Source organism: Colletotrichum phormii (genome assembly GCF_030913505.1).
Source record: "Colletotrichum phormii strain CBS 102054 chromosome Unknown BDP81scaffold_2, whole genome shotgun sequence".
Taxonomy (NCBI): domain Eukaryota; kingdom Fungi; phylum Ascomycota; class Sordariomycetes; order Glomerellales; family Glomerellaceae; genus Colletotrichum; species Colletotrichum phormii.
In genome coordinates, this window is record NW_026851444.1 from 2,427,926 (window position 1) to 2,449,483 (window position 21,558).

The 21,558-nt window shown below is 53.3% G+C and overlaps 6 protein-coding genes across 6 annotated transcripts; 3 read left to right on the top strand and 3 right to left on the bottom strand.

The window, feature by feature from the left end:
- Nucleotides 1-973: 973 nt before the first annotated feature.
- Nucleotides 974-1,794, top strand: BDP81DRAFT_389822 (kinetochore Sim4 complex subunit Fta4; the record flags this gene model as incomplete). The annotated part of the gene is made up of 2 exons (XM_060587318.1): nucleotides 974-1,295; nucleotides 1,373-1,794. The coding sequence occupies 2 exons, from the start codon at nucleotides 974-976 to the stop codon at nucleotides 1,792-1,794; spliced, it is 744 nt and encodes a 247-aa protein (XP_060450839.1).
- A 211-nt stretch (nucleotides 1,795-2,005) lies between these two features.
- On the bottom strand, nucleotides 2,006-5,197 carry BDP81DRAFT_308802 (calpain family cysteine protease; the record flags this gene model as incomplete). Its single annotated transcript, XM_060583496.1, has 4 exons — nucleotides 2,006-3,735; nucleotides 3,792-4,296; nucleotides 4,400-4,917; nucleotides 4,996-5,197. The coding sequence occupies 4 exons, from the start codon at nucleotides 5,195-5,197 to the stop codon at nucleotides 2,006-2,008; spliced, it is 2,955 nt and encodes a 984-aa protein (XP_060450840.1).
- Nucleotides 5,198-11,271: 6,074 nt separating this feature from the next.
- Nucleotides 11,272-12,236, top strand: BDP81DRAFT_468195 (uncharacterized protein; the record flags this gene model as incomplete). Its single annotated transcript, XM_060594476.1, has 2 exons — nucleotides 11,272-11,880; nucleotides 12,057-12,236. The coding sequence occupies exons 1-2, from the start codon at nucleotides 11,365-11,367 to the stop codon at nucleotides 12,234-12,236; spliced, it is 696 nt and encodes a 231-aa protein (XP_060450841.1). The 5' UTR covers nucleotides 11,272-11,364.
- A 1,129-nt stretch (nucleotides 12,237-13,365) lies between these two features.
- BDP81DRAFT_88792 (uncharacterized protein) lies at nucleotides 13,366-14,920 on the bottom strand. The gene is made up of 3 exons (XM_060596451.1): nucleotides 14,102-14,920; nucleotides 13,734-14,038; nucleotides 13,366-13,664 (listed from the first exon to the last, which is right to left on the bottom strand). The coding sequence occupies exons 1-3, from the start codon at nucleotides 14,799-14,801 to the stop codon at nucleotides 13,416-13,418; spliced, it is 1,254 nt and encodes a 417-aa protein (XP_060450842.1). The 5' UTR covers nucleotides 14,802-14,920; the 3' UTR covers nucleotides 13,366-13,415.
- Nucleotides 14,921-18,305: 3,385 nt separating this feature from the next.
- BDP81DRAFT_389826 (WD repeat domain-containing protein) lies at nucleotides 18,306-19,541 on the bottom strand (the record flags this gene model as incomplete). The annotated part of the gene is made up of 4 exons (XM_060587319.1): nucleotides 18,306-18,355; nucleotides 18,412-19,167; nucleotides 19,222-19,348; nucleotides 19,404-19,541. 4 exons carry the CDS (start codon nucleotides 19,539-19,541, stop codon nucleotides 18,306-18,308), a joined length of 1,071 nt encoding a protein of 356 aa, XP_060450843.1.
- A 558-nt stretch (nucleotides 19,542-20,099) lies between these two features.
- On the top strand, nucleotides 20,100-21,188 carry BDP81DRAFT_88820 (transporter particle component). Its single transcript, XM_060596452.1, has 4 exons — nucleotides 20,100-20,237; nucleotides 20,292-20,300; nucleotides 20,360-20,582; nucleotides 20,641-21,188. The coding sequence occupies exons 1-4, from the start codon at nucleotides 20,203-20,205 to the stop codon at nucleotides 20,950-20,952; spliced, it is 579 nt and encodes a 192-aa protein (XP_060450844.1). The 5' UTR covers nucleotides 20,100-20,202; the 3' UTR covers nucleotides 20,953-21,188.
- The last annotated feature ends 370 nt before the right edge of the window (nucleotides 21,189-21,558 follow it).

Below are 21,558 nucleotides of genomic sequence, written 5' to 3' on the forward strand. Positions count from 1 at the left end.
AATAACGATGCCACTACCGCCGTCTTCCCGGCCAGGTTAGACATAAAGGATTAGGCAGCCAGGCGACGGGTAGTGAGCGGCTTGGTAAAAGGTCAGCATGAAATGGGCCCAGGTTGACTAAACCACATACCTCCAGTATCCTTGAGAGGCGGGGGATATAACACAGCCATAGTCCCGACTCCCAGAGAAACGAGGTTCACCATCCATCGTCTGCTGAGCCGCATTAATCTAGCAACTAGACAGTAAGATGGCGGTTTGAGATTGGCAAACGATCAAGCAAGGGGTCTCTATCCGGTCATTTGTCCACCTGTTTTCGGTGGACCGTGACCGACCTAGACCGTTGATGGGCGTTGAGGATTGGAGCTTTGACGTGGAGTGAGGAGTTTAGCAAGCATGGCAAGGAGGGGGAAACGATTTTTGGTCGAAAAAAGGAAGCATAAAGTGGCCCATCGCCGAGGCTGCTTCTCCTTCTCCTTCGCATCGCGCCATCAGATTTTTCCACACTAGTGCCTGGTCGATCGAGATAGGAAGTAGGAGTCCGTATGGGTAGTTGCTTGGGTGTGGTTGAATATCTGATTGTAAGAAAAAAGTGAGAGACAGAAAGAGTGAGTGGAAGAAACGCGAGAGAGAGGCACAGAGGTTGGAAGGTGTCTGAGGTACGTACCCTTCCGGCCGGATATCCACCTGCCACCTTCCTGGTTCGCTCCTTCTCCACTCCCCTCCGCCAACTTGTCGACTGACGCGTTGGCAGTTGCCGTCCTCCCGCATCCGCAACCCGCACCCGCGCCCCGGCCGCGCCTCCGTCCTCAACCGGCCCACGTCTCATCTCACCTGAGATCCAAGCATCCGAATAAGCTCCTGCCAAACGCGCATTCCACGCAACACATACTCACACACACAAGTCAAGCTGTCAATCTGTCAACCTCTTTCTGTCGCCGACTTTTCTTTCTTTCTTTCTGCTGTGCCTCTCAAGATGGCCCAAGCCCCTCCTCCTCCCACCGTCATCGCCCAAAAACAATCCTTCCTCGCCACCCAGGCTCGTCTCCTCTCCCAACCCCTGCAACCCTCTCGCTCCTGGCTCGCCGCCAACGAGGCCGCCGAGTCCCCCATTCCGGACCCCGTCGCCGAGCACGTCGCCGCCCGCCTCAACACGACTTTGCTGCAGCACTCGCGACGCGCCTACTCTCATCAAGCGAGCCGTCACGTCGCCGAGCAGATTGACGCGTTATATCTATCCCAACTGTCAGCAGCGCAAAATGACTCCTCCGATGGTCTTTCTCTCTCCTTGGACCTGTGTATGTTTTGACATCTGTCCCAGCACCTTCTTAACTCAATGTTTGTAGCGCAAAGACTAATGAAAGAATACCAAAAGCCGAAGAGACTGCCGTAAGGTCGCTTCCTTTGGCATGGCCAGCCGAGCGTGATGCGACTACCTTTCCTATGGAAGTCAAAAGGTATGCTGAACTCGCTGGTCGCTTGAAGGCGCTCGCCGAGCAGAGACAGCAAGCCAAAGCCCGTGTTAAGCGGCTACGGCGCATGAAGGCCCTGCTTGACCCCTTCCGCACCGAAGATGCCGGCGCGGGTGTGCAGGAGAACCTCGTCACCCGCGATGGCGAGATTGAAAAGGAGATGGAGAAGATGCGCATCCTACTGGCCCGTGTAGGTGGTCGTGTAGGCCTTTTGCCCGAGTCCGCCGAATCTGCAAGCCTGTTCAGAGACGACGACTCATTGATTGTAGAGCCTGCCGCTACAGGAGAGAAACGCAAACTTGACGATCTTCTCGGCAGCTTCTGACGGGCCGCCCAGAGAGTTCCGAGGTAATATCGAAAGAGTATATTTGGGAAAGCAATGGTAGCCTAGGCAAAGGAGTTTTGTATTCAAGTTGTGGAGTGGCGTTAGGTTCTAGGTTTTAAGGATACCCCCGGATTTATGAAGAAAAAAAAAAAAAAAAAAAAAAAAAACCCTTCTTTCCTGTGATCCTGGCCCGTCCATCCTGAAACGTATATCAAGCTTGCAAGTCGAACGTGTACCCCAGAGAATCAGCGCTAGGAATGGCCCTCCTTTTTCTACCAGCATCAGAGCGAGACAGCTTTGAAGCATCGCTAAGGTCCTCACTGGTAGGCCGTATGCTCTTCTTTCTCTGTTTGATTTCTCCCTCGAGTGTGGCATCTTTGGCACTGTCATCCACATCTAGACCTTTGGACTTCTTGTCACCCGACTCTGAGGTTTGTGGAAGTGCCTCCTCCTGGGGATATAAGCTTGGCCGCACAACTCGAAGGTTGCCAATTACCTCTTCTTGATCTTCATCCGACACCTTAGAGTATACTCGAAGTCCTACTACTGCCACAGCATTCCACGGATCTCTTTCAAATTCGTCTTGCTCCTCGGCAGGCGCACCAGGCGCTGGCTGCGGCGGCAGACGATCCGTAATGGGCTCCCGCTTTTCAGCAGCGTCAATCTCGAGCTCCAGTTCCCGCTCAGAAAGCTCTGACATGGATGATACACTTGCAATGCCATCATCGTCTGACTCGCAGGGGTAATGTGCGGAATACTCCGACGGGGGTGCTGCTTCACTCATCGCCTCTTCGTCATCCTGAAGGTTAGTCTCTTGCACCTCACTCCTGACGCTGACTATCACGCGCCTATCTCCTCTGGAATGCTTGTTCGTAGGCTTGGGGGGCGTCAGAAATGCCGAACCTCTTTTGCTGTTTTGTTCCAGCATTCCAGCCGAGTTGAAGATTTGCGGTATCGCTCTGTCTTTGTGACGGGGAGAAACCGGTACGTCCTCAGTGGCCGCGGTACTTGAATTGGCTTGGATGCTCATTCCTCGAGAATCGTTCGATAAAGACAGGTTTTTGGTTGCAATCTCAAGAGCTTCAGGTTCGTCTTCCTGGATTATGACTTTGGCCACAGGGCTTGGTGGATTTGGGATCGGCTTCGACGGAGGGGGGTGAGCTATCTTCTTTTGTGCACGTAGCTTCTCTTTTGCTGCCTGGTGTTGTGCAATGCGTTTCGCCTGTTGCTTCTGAGCTTTCTTATTGGCTTTGATCCTGAGGTAATGCTCCTGCTCTCGCTCTTCGAGGATCTTGCGCTTGATGTCGGCACGTCGCTTTTCCCGCTGTCTCTTCTCGTGCGCCTGTTTGGCTGATTTCTCCGCGGGTGACTCGACAAGTTTTCCCTTGCTATGAGCAAGGTCATAGGCCAACCCTATCCGGATCAGCTTTTCTCGACGGTTTTTGGCATTGTTACGAATCACTTGGTCGATGGGAAGAACACCGTCGTTTCGCACCGCATCTAGCTTGACAAGAACCTCGTAGCTACCAGCTTGAAGGTCGAGTTCAACGTTCACGGATCGGTTCATGCGGTAAGATGCTTGACTCCGAACGACATAGTCCTCTTGGCCGGCTTTGTGCAGACGGAATTGCAAATCAAACCGGTATTGACCTTCCAACCCACGAAAGTATCGATCGTCAAGTTGTGCTAGCACAATCACGACGGGACCCGACTTGGAGATTGTAAAGGCGAAATACGTCTCGTGGTAGTCCAGGGTCCAGGGCACCGAGAGCGTTGTCCAAATGGATGTAACCTTCCACTCGGGACCGAATAATCGGGTAACATCAAATATGTTGTATTTTTTGAGGAGATCGTGGTACGAAATCCAGAAGGCGCCGTCGTCGCCGAACGTATGTTTGAGTTTCTGCAACCACTCAGGGGTCCATTCTTTGGAACCATCGCCTACTTCCGGTCAGCACGAGAATGATTAGACATCAAGACTTGAAGATGGAACTCACTCCAAGCTCCTTTCCATTCACCCTTTCCCCAGGGGTTCTTGAGAAGAACCAGTCTTTGACCATCCATTTCAACTGCCTTCATGACGCTGTAAGCATGCATCTCGATGATGCCCTTACGTTCCCCCAGGCCCCTTGATGCAAACCCAGTGGAACAGCCCAGGAGCCAGTCTTCATTGACCTTTAGGAGTTTCTCTTTCCAGAAGTACTCCTTGTCAAGAATGTCTGTAGTGTAGACCTCGGAGGTTACGCCACCCGTAAGGTCCTCAATGGCCTCGCCCGTGAACCCACCCTCAATGGAGGCATAGTCTCCATGCGCTTTCGCGTATGCTTTCTCAAGGAGCGGCAGCCATGTCTCGTTAGGATTCTCGCACTGAGCAAAGTAAAGCGCGCCGCTGTTTGACTGATAAATACGCCTGTAGGCTTCTTCTGAATTGATGCGCTCCCGATCTTCCCAGAGAATTCGCTCCAAGTAGGGCTCGTCATAGTCGGGTTTAGTAAGGTACAGCTATGCAGCAAGTTAGAAAGAGCCTCAGAGCTTTGTGGGACCTTCTTGGATCTCTAGTCCTAGCTTTTCCCAACCATGCTGTCAAAGGAACATCGAAACATACCTTGTCATCGATGATCTCGCTGAACCACTCTCCGTCGCGATGGAAGACAAAACCGTACACGCCAACTTCAAGGTTATGCGCAACGCAGACCTTTTCAATTAGACCAGGCTTGTTACTCAAATTGCACAATGCAGCCATGAGCCAACAGTCTCCGTCTCGACCTTGGCGCACATCGTCCGCTGTAGGCCCGTCAATGTAGAACTGCGGGTTGTCGAAGATATCGACAACGCGCTTGACGGCCTTGGGTTGGAAAGCGGACTGTGGGGGTTTCGCGTCCTTGGTATTCCACAGGGTTTCGAGGCAGTCTCTGCGCCCGAACTTGAGGTCAAACTCTATGTCATAGTGAGGGTCTCTGTAACGTTGGTTTACTCGGCGACACTCGTGAACGATCTTGTCGACCTTGGCTTTGCAAACAGTCGCAGCCTCGTCGTACGACGTCTGGGTGAATATCCTAGTGGCCTTGGAAGACCGCTTTGCGACTCTCTCAGCGTACGCATTCTGGGGAATGATAGTGGTAGCTGGTGGTGTTAAAAACATTCAAGTCAGCCTCACAAGTGATATCAAAGGCATTTCTCCGTGTCGAGGAGGCGACCGACCTTTACCCGGAGTCTTGGTCGTGAACTTTGTCCAGAACTCGTCGATAATCTCTTGGGGAGGCTGTTGCTTCGTCTTTCGGGGCTTGGCGACGGTTACAGGCATGGTGGCTAAATATGCTCGACGGCGCGGGTGGGGGATCACAGACGAGGGTACAATCTCGTCGGAGCTCGAGCTGGCGCTCGAGGTTACCGTGGAAGCCATTGCGTCTTCGCATTCAGTCTCTTTGGCAGTTGCCTCAGAGTCAAAGTGGAAGTTGCTGTTCGCGATGTCTTTTGCGCTTGCCGACACTCGTTCAGCTGGTCAGAGCTAGTAGTCTCAGCTGGGGTGCTCGGCTTATACCACCCCGTCAGGTGCGGCCCAAACTGGCAGATGGTTTAAACGTGGACAAGTTTACTTGGCCAGCTCTGATGGTCTGAAGGCAGGAGAGAAAGAACCCACGTGAATCGTTTACGCGGATTGAGGTAAGGCTGGGAACCGTAGGAAGGAACAGTACGCGAGGGTTATCTTTCGGCGGTAGGTGCAGGCTTTGAGCAGTCGCTTATGTATCCAGGTGGGAATTGCCCTGACGCTTAACTTGTCGGATGAGGCTCTGCAGCCTGCCTCCATGGACGTTGGGAGACGTTATGAACTTGACGACGGCACTGATTATCGGATGACCCAACCGTACGGAAAGGATCTATAGTCTCACAGCATTGTGTGTGACCCTCGTGACATGGTCGCCCAGGCAGAATGAGGCGGCGGGCAGACGGACAGGTGAAGATGGGCACGCGGATAAATACGCTTACTGCATCGTGGGTACCTATCAGGCTGCAGCTCGAACATGAAAGCAGCGTTTTTTCCTCACAGAAGATGGCATAGGCAATGAGGACTGGAGCATGCTAGTCCACTCATACGTTGCTTGCATAGCAAAACCAGCACTTGGAAGCAGGCTGTACTAGCCCGTTGGCTTTTACCCCGCTTCAACAACAGGACAATGGTACTCGGCATAGTACTTTTATTACAATGAGGCTGGCCGATTTTCGACACCAACAGCCGCAATGTGCAAAATTGATCATAGCCTGCCGCGGCCCAGGTGATCCGGTAGCCTCAGTCAGTCAGACACACGAATGATGGGGGTTACGCATGTCTACATGTAGAATGGCCTGCCGACCTTACCAGCATGACCAAGAAGACAAGACGAACACCGAGGTCCGGTTGCACCTTCCCAGAGAGGACGCCGGCACGGATGGCCAGAGCTTTCGGGGTGCCGTTGGTACCCACTCGACTCCGTGTGCGCTGGTGCTTACTCACGACCTCTGGTCTCTTCGCGCCGCATCATGCTGTGCTATCATCCAGCACACGGGCCAAGCTCGACCACATCAGACTTCTCCACGGAATGTGATTTGTCTAATGTCTCGAGCTTGACCATGGCTTCATGCGATCCCGTACAAGTGCCGTCTATGTCAGGCCTAATTCCCAGCCTTGAGAATACCCCCCGAGCCGTTCTTGAGCTCTGCCGTATCTACTAAGAGCAGAGTATTTGTGAACTCCGCGATAAATCCATCCGTCGTTAGTCGTAGCAGAGCTGGCGTATCCTGCTCCTGTAGTCTTGAAACGCCGAAGTTGGTCCCAAAAGGCAGTCCACTGCCCGCTATCCAGCAGCATCCCCTATACAGCGTCACCCGGTTCAAATCACCCATCACAACTGCACGCCCTACCCCAGAAGAGACTCGGACAACTCAAACAACAACAGCTTCTTTTTTTTGTGCGTCACGCCACAACAGCTTTGCCGGGGTGCCCACCGTTTCTCCCTTCGAAGGGATCTTCTACTCAACAACCACTTCCACCGCCCCAAAACTCTTCTTCTTCATAAGATACTTGGATATCTCTCATCCCCTTCCCCGAGCCCCGTCTTCCATCCCAAGGATCTTCCCTCTCCCGATATGCCGTGCCAGCAGTGGCCCATGGCCAGGGTTGGCTGTCCATTCAAGCCATCGCTAGCAGGCACGTAGAGGTAGTGAAGATTCTTAACCGCAAGCGGCCTTGGAATCGTTCTGCCCTGTACAATGCTCTCCTTGCCGTTGTTGTCTAAGCCCAATCGTGGACAAAGAACCAGACGCTAGAGATGATGTCACCTCGTTGTTGTGATATCGAACCAGAAGCAGCATTGTCGAGCCAAGATTATCCATAGGATGGCTAAGAGGGTCGTGAACTTTTGTTTCCAACCGCGTTGGAGAAGATGCATTCAAACGTGCTTGAGACCATCCGTCGTGAGAGTCGTTTGCTATGAAGAAAGGAAGCCTTTCCCGTTTTGTTCCAGAAAATGAATCGTGTTGATGAAGGGGAATCCGTGTAGACGCCATGTAAAAGCAAAGGATGCCATTTGGCGACATGCCCATTTTATGCATAGATTGAAGTAATAACCAGAATGAAAGGGGGAAGGTGCAGTTGAGGTGATGTTCAAAAGGCGTAATGATTGGTCGTAGTGCAGATAAATGAAAGCGACATCGCTGAAGAAAGGCCGCAAAAGTTTTGTGATGGAAGCTGCATCAAGGCGGCGGCTTACACCCTTAGGCCTAGCCCAAGAAGTCGCAACGTCCTCGAGAGAACATGACCAACGATCGCTGTCTAAGCAACGGGGGCAATAGGCGCAATGGGCGCAACAGCGGGCTGAGGGATGCCAGGAGCAGCCGACAGGTCAACGTCGTTAGGGATCTCGCCATTGGTGTTCTTCTGGGGGCAATCGCGGGAGATGTGACCGGCCTCGCCGCACTGGTAGCAGGTCTTGCCAGCCGTGTTGAGAGGACCACCGTTGGGGGCAGTGCAGTCACGAGAGATGTGGCCAAGCTTGCCGCAAGCGTAGCACTTCATGGCCTGAGCCTGGCAGTCTCTCGCGAAGTGGTTGGGACCACCGCACTTGTAGCAGGTAGCAGGACGGGGGCCACCGGTGAAGGCACCACGGCCGTAGCCACCATATCCGCCACGGGGAACCGAGGGGCCACCGCGGCCCATGTTGACGCCAGCGGGGTTGGGGCAGGCGCGCTTCTCAAACGTCAATAATCTGAGCACTGATCTCTAGAAATCGAGGTTTCTTACCGCAAGGTGACCGGGCTGTCCGCAGTTGTAGCAGCGGCCACTCGTGCCAGCGCCGCTCAGGCGCAAAGTCGGGCAGTCAGCCTGAACATGGCCGAGACCCTGGCAGTGATAGCACTGCTTAGCCTCGGTGGTGCGGGGCAGAGGGCAGCCGTTAGACTCGTGGCCGGGTTGCTTGCCTACAATCTCGCATTAATAATATGCCTAACATAACGTTGAGTGGTAAGTGACTTACAGTTGTAGCAGAGACGCTCGGCGGAAGAGCAAACCTCGGCATAGTGGCCAACATTGCCACACTTATAGCAGGCGCGACGAGAGAGGGAAGACATTTTGGATAGTGTGAGACTAAGATTTGGCATGTTAGTAAGAGTCAAGTCGATCAACTAATGTTTCGCCCCGTCTTTCGGAATATTTGGCACAGCAGGAGCCCGCATCCTCGAAGTCGCAATCCAATGTGTAGCGTCGCAAGCAGCAGCAGCAGTATCCGGATCGCAGTGTAGGTTGCAGTGTCGCGTATCTAATTGGGGAGGACCAAACTCTTAAGACAGAGGCGCAAGTGCCGCAATCCAGCTCAGCGCAACCTCCTCGGCAAAGAGAGAGAGTCCCGGCATGTATGGCCTTGTGCGCATATTGTAGCTTTTGGTGGTCCTGCTCGGCAGAGAGATATCCTAACAGCCGCCCAGTACGGAATCCGTCCACTAGCGTGGTGGCGAGCGGCTGAAGTTGACGTGAGGGATTATCCAAGACGATCCACCAAGGGCTTTTGAGAGCGGCGCATCGACTCGAGCGCAAGTGCGCGGGGCCGGGGTAGCGGGGATAGTAGCAAGCGAGACGGCGCAATTGTGCGACTCCGGGTTCAACACTGACGGAGGGCCGAGAATCGGTAACCGGGTCGATGTGGCATGCGGCAGGCCGATGCGGCTGCGGCTGTGGTTCAATGTGGAAATGGTGTGCCAAATTGGATCGCTGCATTGTGTTCGCAGTAGGGCGCACACGACTGTGAAGCGCGAAACTCGGCGCGGGTGTGCGGAATTGCGGCCAGGCCAACAATAGGCGGGGTTGGCGCATCATCGAAGCTGGTCGCGTTGCGCAAATGAGTCCGGCTACAAAGAAATGGCTAACTGGTTTCCATATCTGAATCGGAGTAGATGGGAGGCCGAATGTTTTACGTTGCGCTCGCTGGAATGAGTTGCGCTGCGATGCGATGCAAGCCGAGTGTGGACCGAATGCTGATGCCGATGCTGACGCTGATGCCGGTGCTGAAGCTGATGCAATTATTGGCGCTGACGGTCCGGATAGACTAGAGACTCGGCCGTTGCTGCTGCTGGCTGCTGGTTGCTGATTGCTTCTGCTACTCACTACTGCGATGGGCTGGACTTCCTGGTGCGTCGTCGCATGCACTTGATGCGACGGCAAGGCGAAGAAACGTCACGGCACCACCACATGGCAGCAGGGAGCAGAGGACGAGGGGGAGAGGGCTGGGTAGAAGGACAGAGGGGTAAAGGTAAGGAAGGTACCGGGAGGCAGGCAAGAGCGAATGGGAATTGTGCGGACAGAACGCAAAATGCAGGAACGAAGGGTCGAGGGCGAAACTCACCTTTTCGCGAAAAATTGCCTTTGGGAAAATCGGGGACGTCGAGTTTGTTTCGAAGAGAAAATGCGGTTGAATATGCGGGAAGGGGGGAAATAATAATTTGTGAAGGAGGAGGAGGGGTCTAGTAATTGGGAGGAGGAGGTAAGCGCAAGTGGCCAGGTGAGAGTGAGTGAGGTAAGGCACGCGCGGTAAGCTAAGGTAGCGGGGGTGAATTCAGGTTGAATGTAACCAGGGACTGGGACCTGGATTGGGACTGGGACGAATTGGATGGAAGTGGGAAACAGAGAACGGAGGCGAGGAAACGTGCTTCCGAATTATATTCTCTTTGCCGCTTCCTTGGGTTCTACTTTGTCAGGTACGGATACCTACTAAGGTAGGCTAGGTAGGTACGGATACTGGTGCGGTATTCCTTCCTTCTCAGTTCCCATGAACCTGAGGTACCTCACCTGACCTTAGAATGGAATGGAATGCAACCAAGGCAAGTGGCACCTCAGTTGACAACCTGCCTTGCATTTACCTTAGGCTTTTAGCTCACACGACCATCGGACTTCACATAGGCGAAAATTTTTCAAAACACCACACAGAATGAGGGCGAGTCGGAACAAGGTTCTTTTGGTACCAGTGCGTGAGAAGTGGCATCTACACAAGACCGGAAGGCTACCTTAGAAGGAAGGGGGTACATGACAAGGAAACAAGACATCCAAAAAAAGGATGGCCACATCTATTACACCTATCTCCTACCTTGTTTGGTGAAATCTACTTCATCCACCTCCTCCACCTTCTTTCCCTTCGTCTTTCCCACAGCCTCTTCCTGCTATCGCAACTACTCTCTCTCCCTGACACTTCATCTTTTGAGAAATTGACAAATGAACTGATACCAACAGTCAGCCACTCCTTCTCTTCCAACCACTTTCCCCCTCTCCCACCCAGTCATAGGAAGGAAGGAAGGTTAGGTAGCGTTGGAGGGGAACCTCGAGGTACCTTGCAACCAAGCAAACCCCTTCCCGAACTTGACGAGAAAGGGAAAGGACGGGACCGGGCTGGCTGGATTGAGGTGCTCTGAGCGGGATGGGCTGGGTTTGCAACTTTGACTGGGTTGGAGAAGCGCGTGTGGCAGGAGACGAGGAAAGGTGCGTGTGGGACGTCTACCTCAAATCGGCGTAGCGCGTTTGCAACAATTCAACCAATTCACTCTGGCTCTGGATTCCCTCCGTCTCCTGGCTCTGTTGGAAGGCCACGACATTCCCACGATGGGTTGCGACTCTGAGAGCGAGGTATTCATTACACTACCTTGCACAATACCTTCACACTGGCCGACTATCACAGAGCGCACACCTGAAGAGTGGAACCCAACTTGAGATGGTGTCAACTGGTCAATTGAAAATCGAGTCCGGTTCTTTCGGTCCGGGCACTTGGAAACCTTGTACCTCACGATGCCATGGCCCATGGAACTTGAAAGAGTTGCACTTGCGCTTGATATGCACTCGCTTGGAACTGCATCCCTTGCATTTGCGGCTTGCCCTGCACCTGCAGATACAGTCACCCGCTTCTCCTCCCACATCCCACATCCGCCAATGACCGATGCTTCCTGTGAATGATTCGATACATTCCACGACCTACAAACGAAAAGCAAAGAAGAAACCCCCTTTTCATCCCGAGTTTCCAAGCTCATGTGGGTGGAAGCTCTTGCATATCAACTTATATGTGGGAGAAACATCGACAGACGGCGGAAATGATAGCAAAGGTCAACGTCGGTCCGTCGGACACGATCAAGACGCTGTCAGTCTGTCTCACATTCGACACAGACCATGAGAGGAGTATGGACCACGAAGGGCAGTTGCTTATCACGATGTCGAGACTCAGCACTGAAGACTCAGGCCAGCAACTAAGAGTCGTTAAAAGTGGAGGGCGGGGAGAAACAAGTCTCCCCTCCCCTCTCGCCGCTCGGGCCAGGTCTCACAACGATGCCCCGACAAGTCAATCGTTACCCAAGGCCCCTACTCCCGGTCAATGGTCATCTTTTGGCGAGACTCTTTCGTCCTCAATTTACCGGTTGGAGGACTTCCTCATACTCACTTCTACCTCGTTTACCAGGGTCAACTTGATACGCCGCACCCAACACAAATACAGACAGCCCGTAGTATCAAACAGAGTTCAAACTTGTCCTACTCAGCTCGTCTTCCGCTGCGCCAGATCTTGCCAAAATTGGAAGCGCGAGGTAAGTTTCATGTTGCCCTTCTCACAAACCTTGCCCTCACCCTGAACAACCTCACCACGTGCTCACCCACCTCCACGTTACATCTCGTCTAGCGACTAAGAGTATGTAAACCAACCAATCTCACTTAATCACTCGGCAGTACGGAGTACGGATACTTGACTCCTGACGAACTAGAGGCCCATGTTCTCAACCTCTGGATCAAAGCACACAACAAACACGAGCGCACAAACACCCACCTCGGCAGTATACACAGAGGTAGCACCTATTTCACTATCCGCAACTCGCCATCCGGAAGCGCTATTCTCCTCCTTGTAGCACTTTCCCCTCAGTCCAGCCCTCGTAACTCCGCGCGCTAGGAGAATACACTTGAGCAAACTTGGAAACCATCATCCGGACCAAAAGCCTCACAGCGCATGCCCACCTGAATGTGCCGCCCAGAAAAAACAGGCCAGAGTGAAAAAAAGGTGTCGTAGTATATGTATCAACCCCGGTCCTCATGGCGTCCATGTGGCGGTTCCTGACCCGAGTCAATGTAAATTGTCCGTGTGTCGCGACACTTGGACATGTCTCAATGTCACCTCCCCGCCCGCCTCCTGGGCCATAGGTCCGGGGGTTCTCTATTGCAAGTGGCTTGCAGGGTCGAAAAGCAGGAATTTCGCAGTGGAATAGTTCTGTGGATACCCGCATACTGAGCTTCTGAGCTTGCGCAATGCAGTCTCGCAGATGACCACGGACAGCTGTTTCTGCTTGCTCACAGCCGGGATTCACAGGTAAGAGTTGGAAGCCAGAGTACTTGAGTGAAGATGCGGCATGTACGGAGTACGGCTTTGTCATATCGGATTTGCTACTGCGTCGTGATCCTGCGCAGGACGGGATGCAGAATTCTGCTCAGCTTCTTGGTGCAGCTACGGAATTGCCGCCGCCCGCACGTATGTATAAGGCACCGATTTCTGTTGTATTCCCACAACGAAAGGTAGTGATACGCCTTACCGCTGGCGGCTCTGCAGAAGAAGTTTGATCTCAAGCCCGTCCGTCCGGGGTAAACGTAAGCCCAGCCATGTTGTGGAACCACTCTCGCAGGACACGCCGCAGCCAACAGTCGTCATGCTTGAACAATACTGGAAACGTGTAGTCATGTATTCTTCTTCCTTCTCGCAGATGTGTTCTACTTGACTCCATTCAAGATCACTTGTGACATGTCTCCTCTCTTATATTACATTTCCGTGACTTCTTAAGATACCAAAGATGACGTTACAGCCCCCAGTTCGAAAATGGTCTGTACAGATTTGCATGTAAGACCCTCATTCGGGACGTCGCCATTTTGCATGCCCTTGGTTCTGCTTCTGCTGCCTTCTGCGCCAGATCCTGAGTTGATAAACATCGATGTTCTTACAAACACCGCCAGCGCCTACGCAGCAAAAAGCAATTCAGTATAATAAACAATGCCCCTCTCTCTCCGCTCAACGAGTGCGGGCTCTTTTTCTTTTGTTACTCTCTGCCATCACCGTGACAGGTTCGATTCTCGTTTACATGTTTTACCACGCACTCCTGTGTTCACCCAACCGTCCCATCTCGGAAGGATGCGTAGGCAGTGGGGTCGGTACGTCAGTCATCGATGCCGGGGCCATGGATCGGGGTCGAGCTTCGACGACGTAGCTCACTCCGTCCTCTGATGCGTATGATGGCGGTCGAGGACCGGTGCTGCTTTCTCCGCGACTGGATGTTCCCTCGTTCGGCGTGGCGTTCGGGTTGCGCTGCCAGTAGATGCGGTTGGGGTCAACCCTCTGCGTGGAATGTGTCAGTCCAAGAGTTCCCAACGTACGTGCAATACCACGCTTCATATAAGTACATACCACACTCTCTCGCCATAGGCCGTAGGCCGGGGGTTTGGCCAAGACCGCCTCGCTGACCTCCCCTTGCTCCTCCTCATCGCGCGCCAGCACGACTCGGATCGGTTCTCGTGGCACGGCGTAGCCTCCGGGTGCCAAGAGTTGCGGCATCGGCGGTCCGGCCTCGTCGTCGACCCGTGGCCGGATGACAAGCATGCATAACCGGATCAAGCCGTGACAGAAAAATATCGTAACGAACAAAATGATGAGGATCAACAACACGGTAAACTCGCTGCTGCGAATATTCTGTGTGAGGGAGAGTGCTAGATCTGTTGAAGTAGTTAGTCTCCAATATTACGCTAAACACTTGCCAAAGTAGGGCCACCACTTACAGACGGCGAGGAGGAGCGTCAGGAATCCGCCTGAAATGAAGCATCGGAGAATCTGCGATCGCATGCGCCGTGACTTTGGCCAGGGAATACAGAGCAGAAATCGTTTAGGATGCCCCTCGCTATTATCGTCATGTTGCTGTCGGCGATGTGCCCGTCGTCTGCGCCGCCGACCTTCCTGTGCCATGTTCGCCAGATGCATCTCTGCGGGATCTGGCCCGGTGAACCTCCTCGTCCCGCTGGAGGTTTCGGTTTCGGGGTGCCGTGCGACAGGCGCCGGCATCGTCACCCGGGTCGTAGCTGGCGGTTGTCCAGCAGCTCTCGTCGTGGGCGGTTCGGGGGAAGCAGACTCGTCGACTCGGTTTAGGGGTTGTTGCGATGTCGAGTTGGGCCGCGAATCGGTGCCATTGGAACCGCTGGTCCATGTTCTCGCGAGATGTGGCAGGTTCAGACGGGTTCCTGGCAGCGTCGGCAGGCCAATATTGAAGCGTGGTGTTTTCGGGCTGTCAGATTCCTCGTCTTCTATTCTTTGCATCCCATTGCCGGGACGCCTCCTTGAGGAGAGGGAAGGCCTTGTGCCAGGCAAGCGCCTCGATCGAGGCCGTGATCCCTCTTCCATTTCTGGTTGTGTAGATGGGCCTGCCAGAGCCTGCTGCTCAATATCCTCCCCCTGCGAGGAACGCCCTCGCCGAAGAAAGTCCATGACGAGTGAGCTGAGTTATGGGCCAAACGCTTTGCCGCTGAGAGTTGACAGATGAGCTGAAGTTATCACCGTTCAAGCTCCTCTCATCCTTGGGTGTATGTGTCGATCGAGTAAGCGCAAGTAGTCGTCCAGTGTTTCGTCGTCGTACAGTGAAAGTCGTCGATGGCGCTGGAGGCGTAGAACGCAACGGTGAGGTTCCCCTCTTGGCCAGTTGCACAAAGAAATCGAGTCAGCCGCGATGAGAAGAACAAAGGTTATCTTGTCTCTTAGTGCGGCAGTGGCGGGCTACCAGCAACGGCTGGGAAACGGCTGTAAAGCACCAATGACGGCGATCGATGACTGGATGGTGCGTTGGTTGATAAAGGGCGTCCAAAGGGATGAAAAAGGGCGTCTTGAGTGGTCGAAGGGAGGCTGATACTCGCGTTCGCAAGAGAACAGCTTGGGAGGGTATCAAGGGTAACGTTGGCTAGGTAATGTGGCTCCCGGAGCTAAGAGAAACAAGCGACGGTCTACAGACAGCGTTACTTGTGAAGGAAGAAGGGAAATGTACTAGTTTGACAATGAGGGCGACAAGGCCAGGCGGGCTAGCAAGAAGCAGAAGATGAAGACAATGCCAGAAAGGCAGCTGGCGCCAACATGACGCTGGGCGCGATGTGGATTGGTGAAGAAGGAAGAGATCACAGATGGACCGAGAGAAGAGGAGAGCAAAGTGCTCTGGGCCAACGGTAACCAAGGAACAGGGTGGTAGGCGTCGTTTCCGAGCGTCTTCTTCGTGGTCCGCCGGCGACCTCAACCAGCAGTTCGGTCCAAGGCAGGGCTAGGTAATGCGAGGGATGGAGTATGCAATGTCAAGCCAAATATGAGAGGTAAGGAGGTGTCGATGGGCTAACGAGTCTGGCGTCTGCAGCATGCGGTTGGATCAGATCTGTGTCGTTTGGGGATCAGTGGACGGTGCCACTGGACAGGACAAGAAAAGAAAGCGGCGAACTTGGTCACGCAAACGCCACGCCAGTCTCATCCCAGTGTACCTGGGATTCTGCGACTTGCGACTCTGGAGAACCTGGAAGGAGTAACGAGCAGACGGGATAGGGGTGTTTGAGAGGGCACGAGGAGAGTAGGATCTGACGAGGGAGAGGAGGATTGGGGGAGGAAACGCACCGAGTGTGCGGCGTCGAGGATGTGAACAAGCGGTAATACTCCGTACTCCGTACACAATATCTGCATTTAGACCCTTGCATACTACCTACATACGACAGCCGCAAGGTAGTCTCGGCTTGGCCCAGACTCGACTCTGTGTATGCGATTCATTACTTCGTACCTCCGTAGAGAGATGAGATGAGATGGATGGGAATGTATCCGTGAGCCTTGAGGTAAGGTGAGGTAGGTACTCCGTACTTCGTATGCAATGAAACCGAGTCAAGGACGGCAAGGATAATGCAGGAAACCCTCCCTCCATCTTCTTGTCTCTGGGCTCTCGCAGACCTACGAATGCTTGCAGTCTGAACTCTTGAAGGCTCGGCGCAGACGGTAGGAGTGCTGGACGGGTCGGGTTCACCCTTCGTTTATTGACTTCTCTGACAATTGGAGTGTTGCACAAGCAGTCAAGGGGGTTGCTTCTGGGAACATGGGAACCAATCGTAAGGGGTGGATGAGTTGACCTCGGACACCGTCACAACTCTCCGCAGCGCCGCAGCGCCACAGCGCCGCAGCGCGTGGGAGACGGTGGGACTTGGGATACGTACCTGATGGGAGGAAGGGCTCAGGGGGCCGGCTGGAGAAGAAAACGTGTTTCGGATTCTTGTGTCGACGCGCGCCAACCTTTATTCGGACTAGACCCGTAACTGCGCGCGGAAAGGGGCTCTCTCATTGGAGTCTTTGATTGTCTTGAAGAAGGGGACGCCAACCCAGGCCGCCCTCGGTTTGGGCTGGCGTTTGGCGTTTGGCGTTTTGAGTCTCCTCCAACTTGTATCCTGTCCTCAGTCCAACTGCTCAGTTCGCTTTCCATTCCTTTGCTGCCTGCAACTACGAGATGTGCACAAGAACTAGGAATAGTAGTGTTAGGTGACATTGGCGGCAAGAATAGCAGTCTTTGGCGCCTCAGCTTAGCGTCCTTTGCGGATCATTCGTCTCGGTTGGATTTAGATGGTTCCCACGGTCAAACTCCTGTGATGGACCCTGGGATCTATCCTTACTCTTAGTGAACACTGAAAACCCATGCCTCTTCCTCTGATGTGGGGGCCAATATCTCCATATTGGCTCGAACCTCCACTTATAATCAGATATCCCCTTATAGAAAACATCCATGATCCAGAGAGGGATGGATGACTTGCGGACACGGGCCTCAACGACAACGGAATTGCGCTTATCGTTGTCGCAACCAGACATCGTTGTCGTCTCTCTCTCTCTCTCTCTCGTGATATTACCTCAGCGTACGCTTACAAAGACTCGAGGACCATGATCGACGTTAGCTACTGTCAGTATGGAAGTGACAGCTAGAGAAGGTCTTGCGAATGGACCGCCAGTTGGGTTAAGACAGGCAGACTGGGACACTTGGACACTCGGAGCCGAAGCCCATCCGCGTCATCGTCCAAAGTCACGGCATTCGACACTTGTGCCCTTTTAACTCTGTGATTCGCCCTCGGATCGTCAGGTTGCGCAATGTTCCGACCTCCGAGCTGCGTTTCCAATTCCTCTAGAAGCCGATAGAGTTCAACGTCCCATGAAATCCCGCATCACGGCCGCGCACCACATGATTGAAAGAGGAAACACAGGGTCCATAACTTTTTCTAGGACATTGGGCATTGGCCAGTTTAGCTAATTGGACACACCTGTAACATTATCTCATTACCAGAATAAACCGTTTGTGAACCATGCTTCTGCCAAGCCGAATTACTCCTTGTTGAAGGTGCAGTGCTCTAATTGTGTTTCTTGTGAATTGAACCACGCGATCTTGTCTCAAGGTTACCCTTATGAGACAAAACGAAGACACATCAGATGAGCATTCCTGGGCCGTGTCACTCGCCAACAAACACGCATGGCCTAGACTCCCTACGTAAGCCCTATGCAGCTGGCAATGGCACGGAGCCAATCGCCGGTGTCGGCATTTTCCTGCAGTTCAAAGCGGCAGTTCCCGAATGTGTCTGTCCGCCTTTGTCTTGTCTGATATACTCCAGTGCTCTTGAAGCGCTTGCCATCATCAATACCGGACACTTATGCTCATGCCCCGTGTATGCCCCTGTTGCTGCTATACCGGGATGATGTGACTTTGCAGATGGCAGATACCGAGACTCGGTATCGGCCGCTGGGACCAACCGTTCCTAGCTTGTTGGTGTTGCGATGATTTATGGATTGCATACCCATCGAGCGTCTCTCGGCCGCCTACGCACAGCCTGGTTCGCACCGAAAGCATGCATGCAAACATTGATTTGCTGCAATATCAGAGGGCGCGCACTAAGCGTCGACAATGTGGCTAGAATGGAAGAAGTGTGCTGGGGATGGCTTCCCTCACCGCAGCTCCCCAAGCAGCATATTCCGGTCAGACGATGCGGAAAGTACTGTCAAAATTTGTTAGCCAAATGTCGCTGCGATCGCGAAGAGAAGAAATGCTCACCTATTGGCTCCGTGCCGGGCGCGAACTCGACACAGTTGACGGTTCCCTTGTGGCCCGGAAGCTTGTACATGAGCTTTCCAGTCTCGCTGGACCAGATAGTCGCAGTACCGTCCCCGGAACCGACAGCCACCTTCTTGCCTTCGGAATCCCAGCTGGCCTTGATGAGATTCTTCTCCAAGCCCATGGAAGCGCCGTCGAACGTTCTGATGGCTCTATCGGTCGGGGCAAATGGCCGAATGTCCCATGTCCTTACCGTGGAGTCCATGGCATATGAAAGCAAAGATTGCGAGTCTGGAGAGACTCTGAGTGAAGTGATCGTGTCCTGGTGCCCCAGCATCGAGTACACGACCGATTTCTTGCGCAGGTCCCAGACCTTGATGTCATTGTCGATGCCTCCCGTATAGACCTCGTTTCCAGCCTCCGACATGGCAATGGCCGTAATGGGGAATTCCGTCTGGATGTAGTCTGCTGCGTTCTTTGACCTCGGATCCCACAAGCCGATAGAGCCATCGTCACTTCCGCTGACTAGCATATCCTCGCCTCGTTTGCTGAGGTCCACGGCGTTGACAATCTCTTCGTGGCCGATGTATCTTCGTATTCTGGTTCCGTTCTCAAGGTCCCAACTTGCCAAATGCATATCTGCCGAAGCCGAGAAGACTATTTTCGAGTCCCTCGACCACTGCAGATCTAGAATTGCGCCTCGATGGCCATTGAGGATGCCGTAGTTTTCGCAATCACCATACGTTCGCCACAACACTACTTACGAGTTAGTTTCACCTCGCCGGTGATACAGGACAGAGGTCAACCAACAAATGCTTCTGTCCATAGATCCTGAGGCGATAAAATTGCCCGTTGGGTCGAATTTCGCAGCAAAGATCTCGCCCGAGTGGCCGGATAGTTCCATGACCGGTGCCTGGAGGTTACTCGTACGCGGTGTCTGTCGGCCAGGTCGTCAGTAACTTTCCAATTGGCACTGTAAAGTGATCGCCTACCGTCTGCACTAATGCGCTGCTCTTTCCTGAGGCGTTGAGCCTCGCCAAAGCTCCTGTTGAAGATCCCACATTCTGACGCTTTACGATCATCTGGCCAGCGCCCAGCTCGTCATCCGCCGGTCTCTTCTCAGCAGACATGACTGCGGTTGTCGAATGAGTGTTTCAAAGCTCGAAGGTATTCTGTTCGATGCAGAATCGTCGTATTGCGTGAATCGTGCTTTCTCGCGTCGTATTGGATGTCAATTGAATCGGGCAGGCGGTTGTTGACCAGAGAAAATGTGCTAGCTAAGATCATTGGTCCATGCAAGGTTGGGATGCGGACGGAGCTTGCTTCTGCCGATCCCCGAGCTAAAGGTGGGACCTCAAATCAGAGCCGTCCTGGAGCGCCCACCTCAGTGCATATCCATACCTTGCTTCGAGGTACCTTACCCTACCTAGCTGTACGTAAAATACATATAGGGTAGGTATCCGTAGCTTTGCTCCTCCCAGCAGCTTATCTTATCTTTAACCTCATCGATGTCCACGAACGCCATTTGGCACCTCACCGTCCATCCGAGCCTCACGTTCAACTTCGACCAGTACGACAACAATAACTCTCGCGAACGCCAGATTCTCCGATCTCGAATACTTGCGACTGAAATTCCCTGTGCGAAAGGTCCCAAGACAGCCCACGTCAACGACGTGACGTGGTTGCGATCCGAGGCGGCAGCCACTTCCGCAACACAGCCCGCAGTACCAGCCATCTGACGCCGGCGATCCTTCCCTCCCTTACTATTTTGGCAGACGTCTACAATAAACCATGGCCGCAAGCAAAGCAACCCGCTTGGGAGAAGAGTGCGTTTCTCAGCCAGACCCGAGCGTGGTAGACAGAAGCTAATTGTTCAACAGAATTTGGAAGTACGTTGTGTGGCATCCGAATGCCGAAAAGCGAACAAGTCTGACATGCTCGATTGTAGAACCCGTATAGACAAAGTCAACGCCGAGCTCGTTACTCTCACCTACGGAACAATTGTTGCGCAGTTGTGCAAAGATTACGATAGCGACTATGTGGAGGTCAACAAGCAGCTAGACAAGATGGGATACAACATCGGCCTTCGTCTCATTGAGGATTATTTGGCAAAGTCGAACACAATGAAGAGATGCGCAAACTTTCGCGAGACCGCAGACGTCATTGCAAGAGTACGGATCCCTTGATTCGTCGACCATTGAGCCGGCATGCTGACCATTGCGAACGTAGGTCGGCTTCAAGATATTTCTAAATATCACACCACAGGTGACCAACTGGACGACGGACAACAAACAGTTCTCGCTTGTGTTTGACGAAAACCCCCTCGCAGACTTTGTCGAGCTGCCCGACGACGAGCGAGCGCAGGATGAGCTCTGGTACTCCAACATCTTTTGCGGAGTGTTGCGGGGAGCTCTTGAGATGGTGCAGATGCAGGTTGAAGCGCACTTTATCAGCGACGTTCTGCGAGGCCACGACACGACGGAGATGAGGGTATCATTAGTGCGGTACATTGATGACGAGCTTCCTCCCGAAGATGACTAGATGGTATTACATCTTGCCATGCCACTTTGTTCTTTACTACACCCGGACAGCAGATTCGATGCTTCAATGGGTTGTTCCGCCTCGATACAAGCTTGCTATCGTCGATAGAAGGCTGGAAACAGCCCGCAGACTTGGTCCCCTATTAGCTCGTGGAGATGGAGGGGAACGCCAGCTTCATCACCCACTACGGTACGCCAAGAGCACCTCCATAGAACCATGAGGCAGGGGAACATCGAGGTCGGGCGTACAGCGCCTGTCTCAAGATGGAGACTGCCGGTACAGCGCCTAAGCCGCAGACATGACCTGCACGATATCAAAGAGACTTATACATACCAAAGCCATCCCTGTCAACGTGAGGATCTGACGATGAAGGTGGATGGTGATATGATGTCACTGTGTCTAAGTACAATGTTAGGGCAGGCTAGCTTGGGAGAAAAGTACCTATCTATGGCGTCTTGAAGCAAACGATGATATGGAGGGTCAATGCTTGCTCCTCCCGTCCTTTAGACAAGTTGTATTTGCGATGACCGAGTTTCTGCTCCCGCATGCTCATGACTGGGCCGTAAGGCGAGTTGACTCCAACGTAAGTAAGGCCAGGGGATTGGC

Coding starts and splice junctions, on each gene's coding strand:
- BDP81DRAFT_88792 (XM_060596451.1), bottom strand. CDS start 14,801: ATGGACTTTCTTCGGCGAGGGCGTTCCTCGCAGGGGGAGGATATTGAG. Junction 14,039..14,101: donor GACGCTCCTCCTCGCCGTCT/GTAAGTGGTGGC, acceptor CTACTTCAACAG/ATCTAGCACTCTCCCTCACA. Junction 13,665..13,733: donor GCCTATGGCGAGAGAGTGTG/GTATGTACTTAT, acceptor CATTCCACGCAG/AGGGTTGACCCCAACCGCAT.
- BDP81DRAFT_88820 (XM_060596452.1), top strand. CDS start 20,203: ATGGCCGCAAGCAAAGCAACCCGCTTGGGAGAAGA. Junction 20,583..20,640: donor CCGCAGACGTCATTGCAAGA/GTACGGATCCCT, acceptor TTGCGAACGTAG/GTCGGCTTCAAGATATTTCT.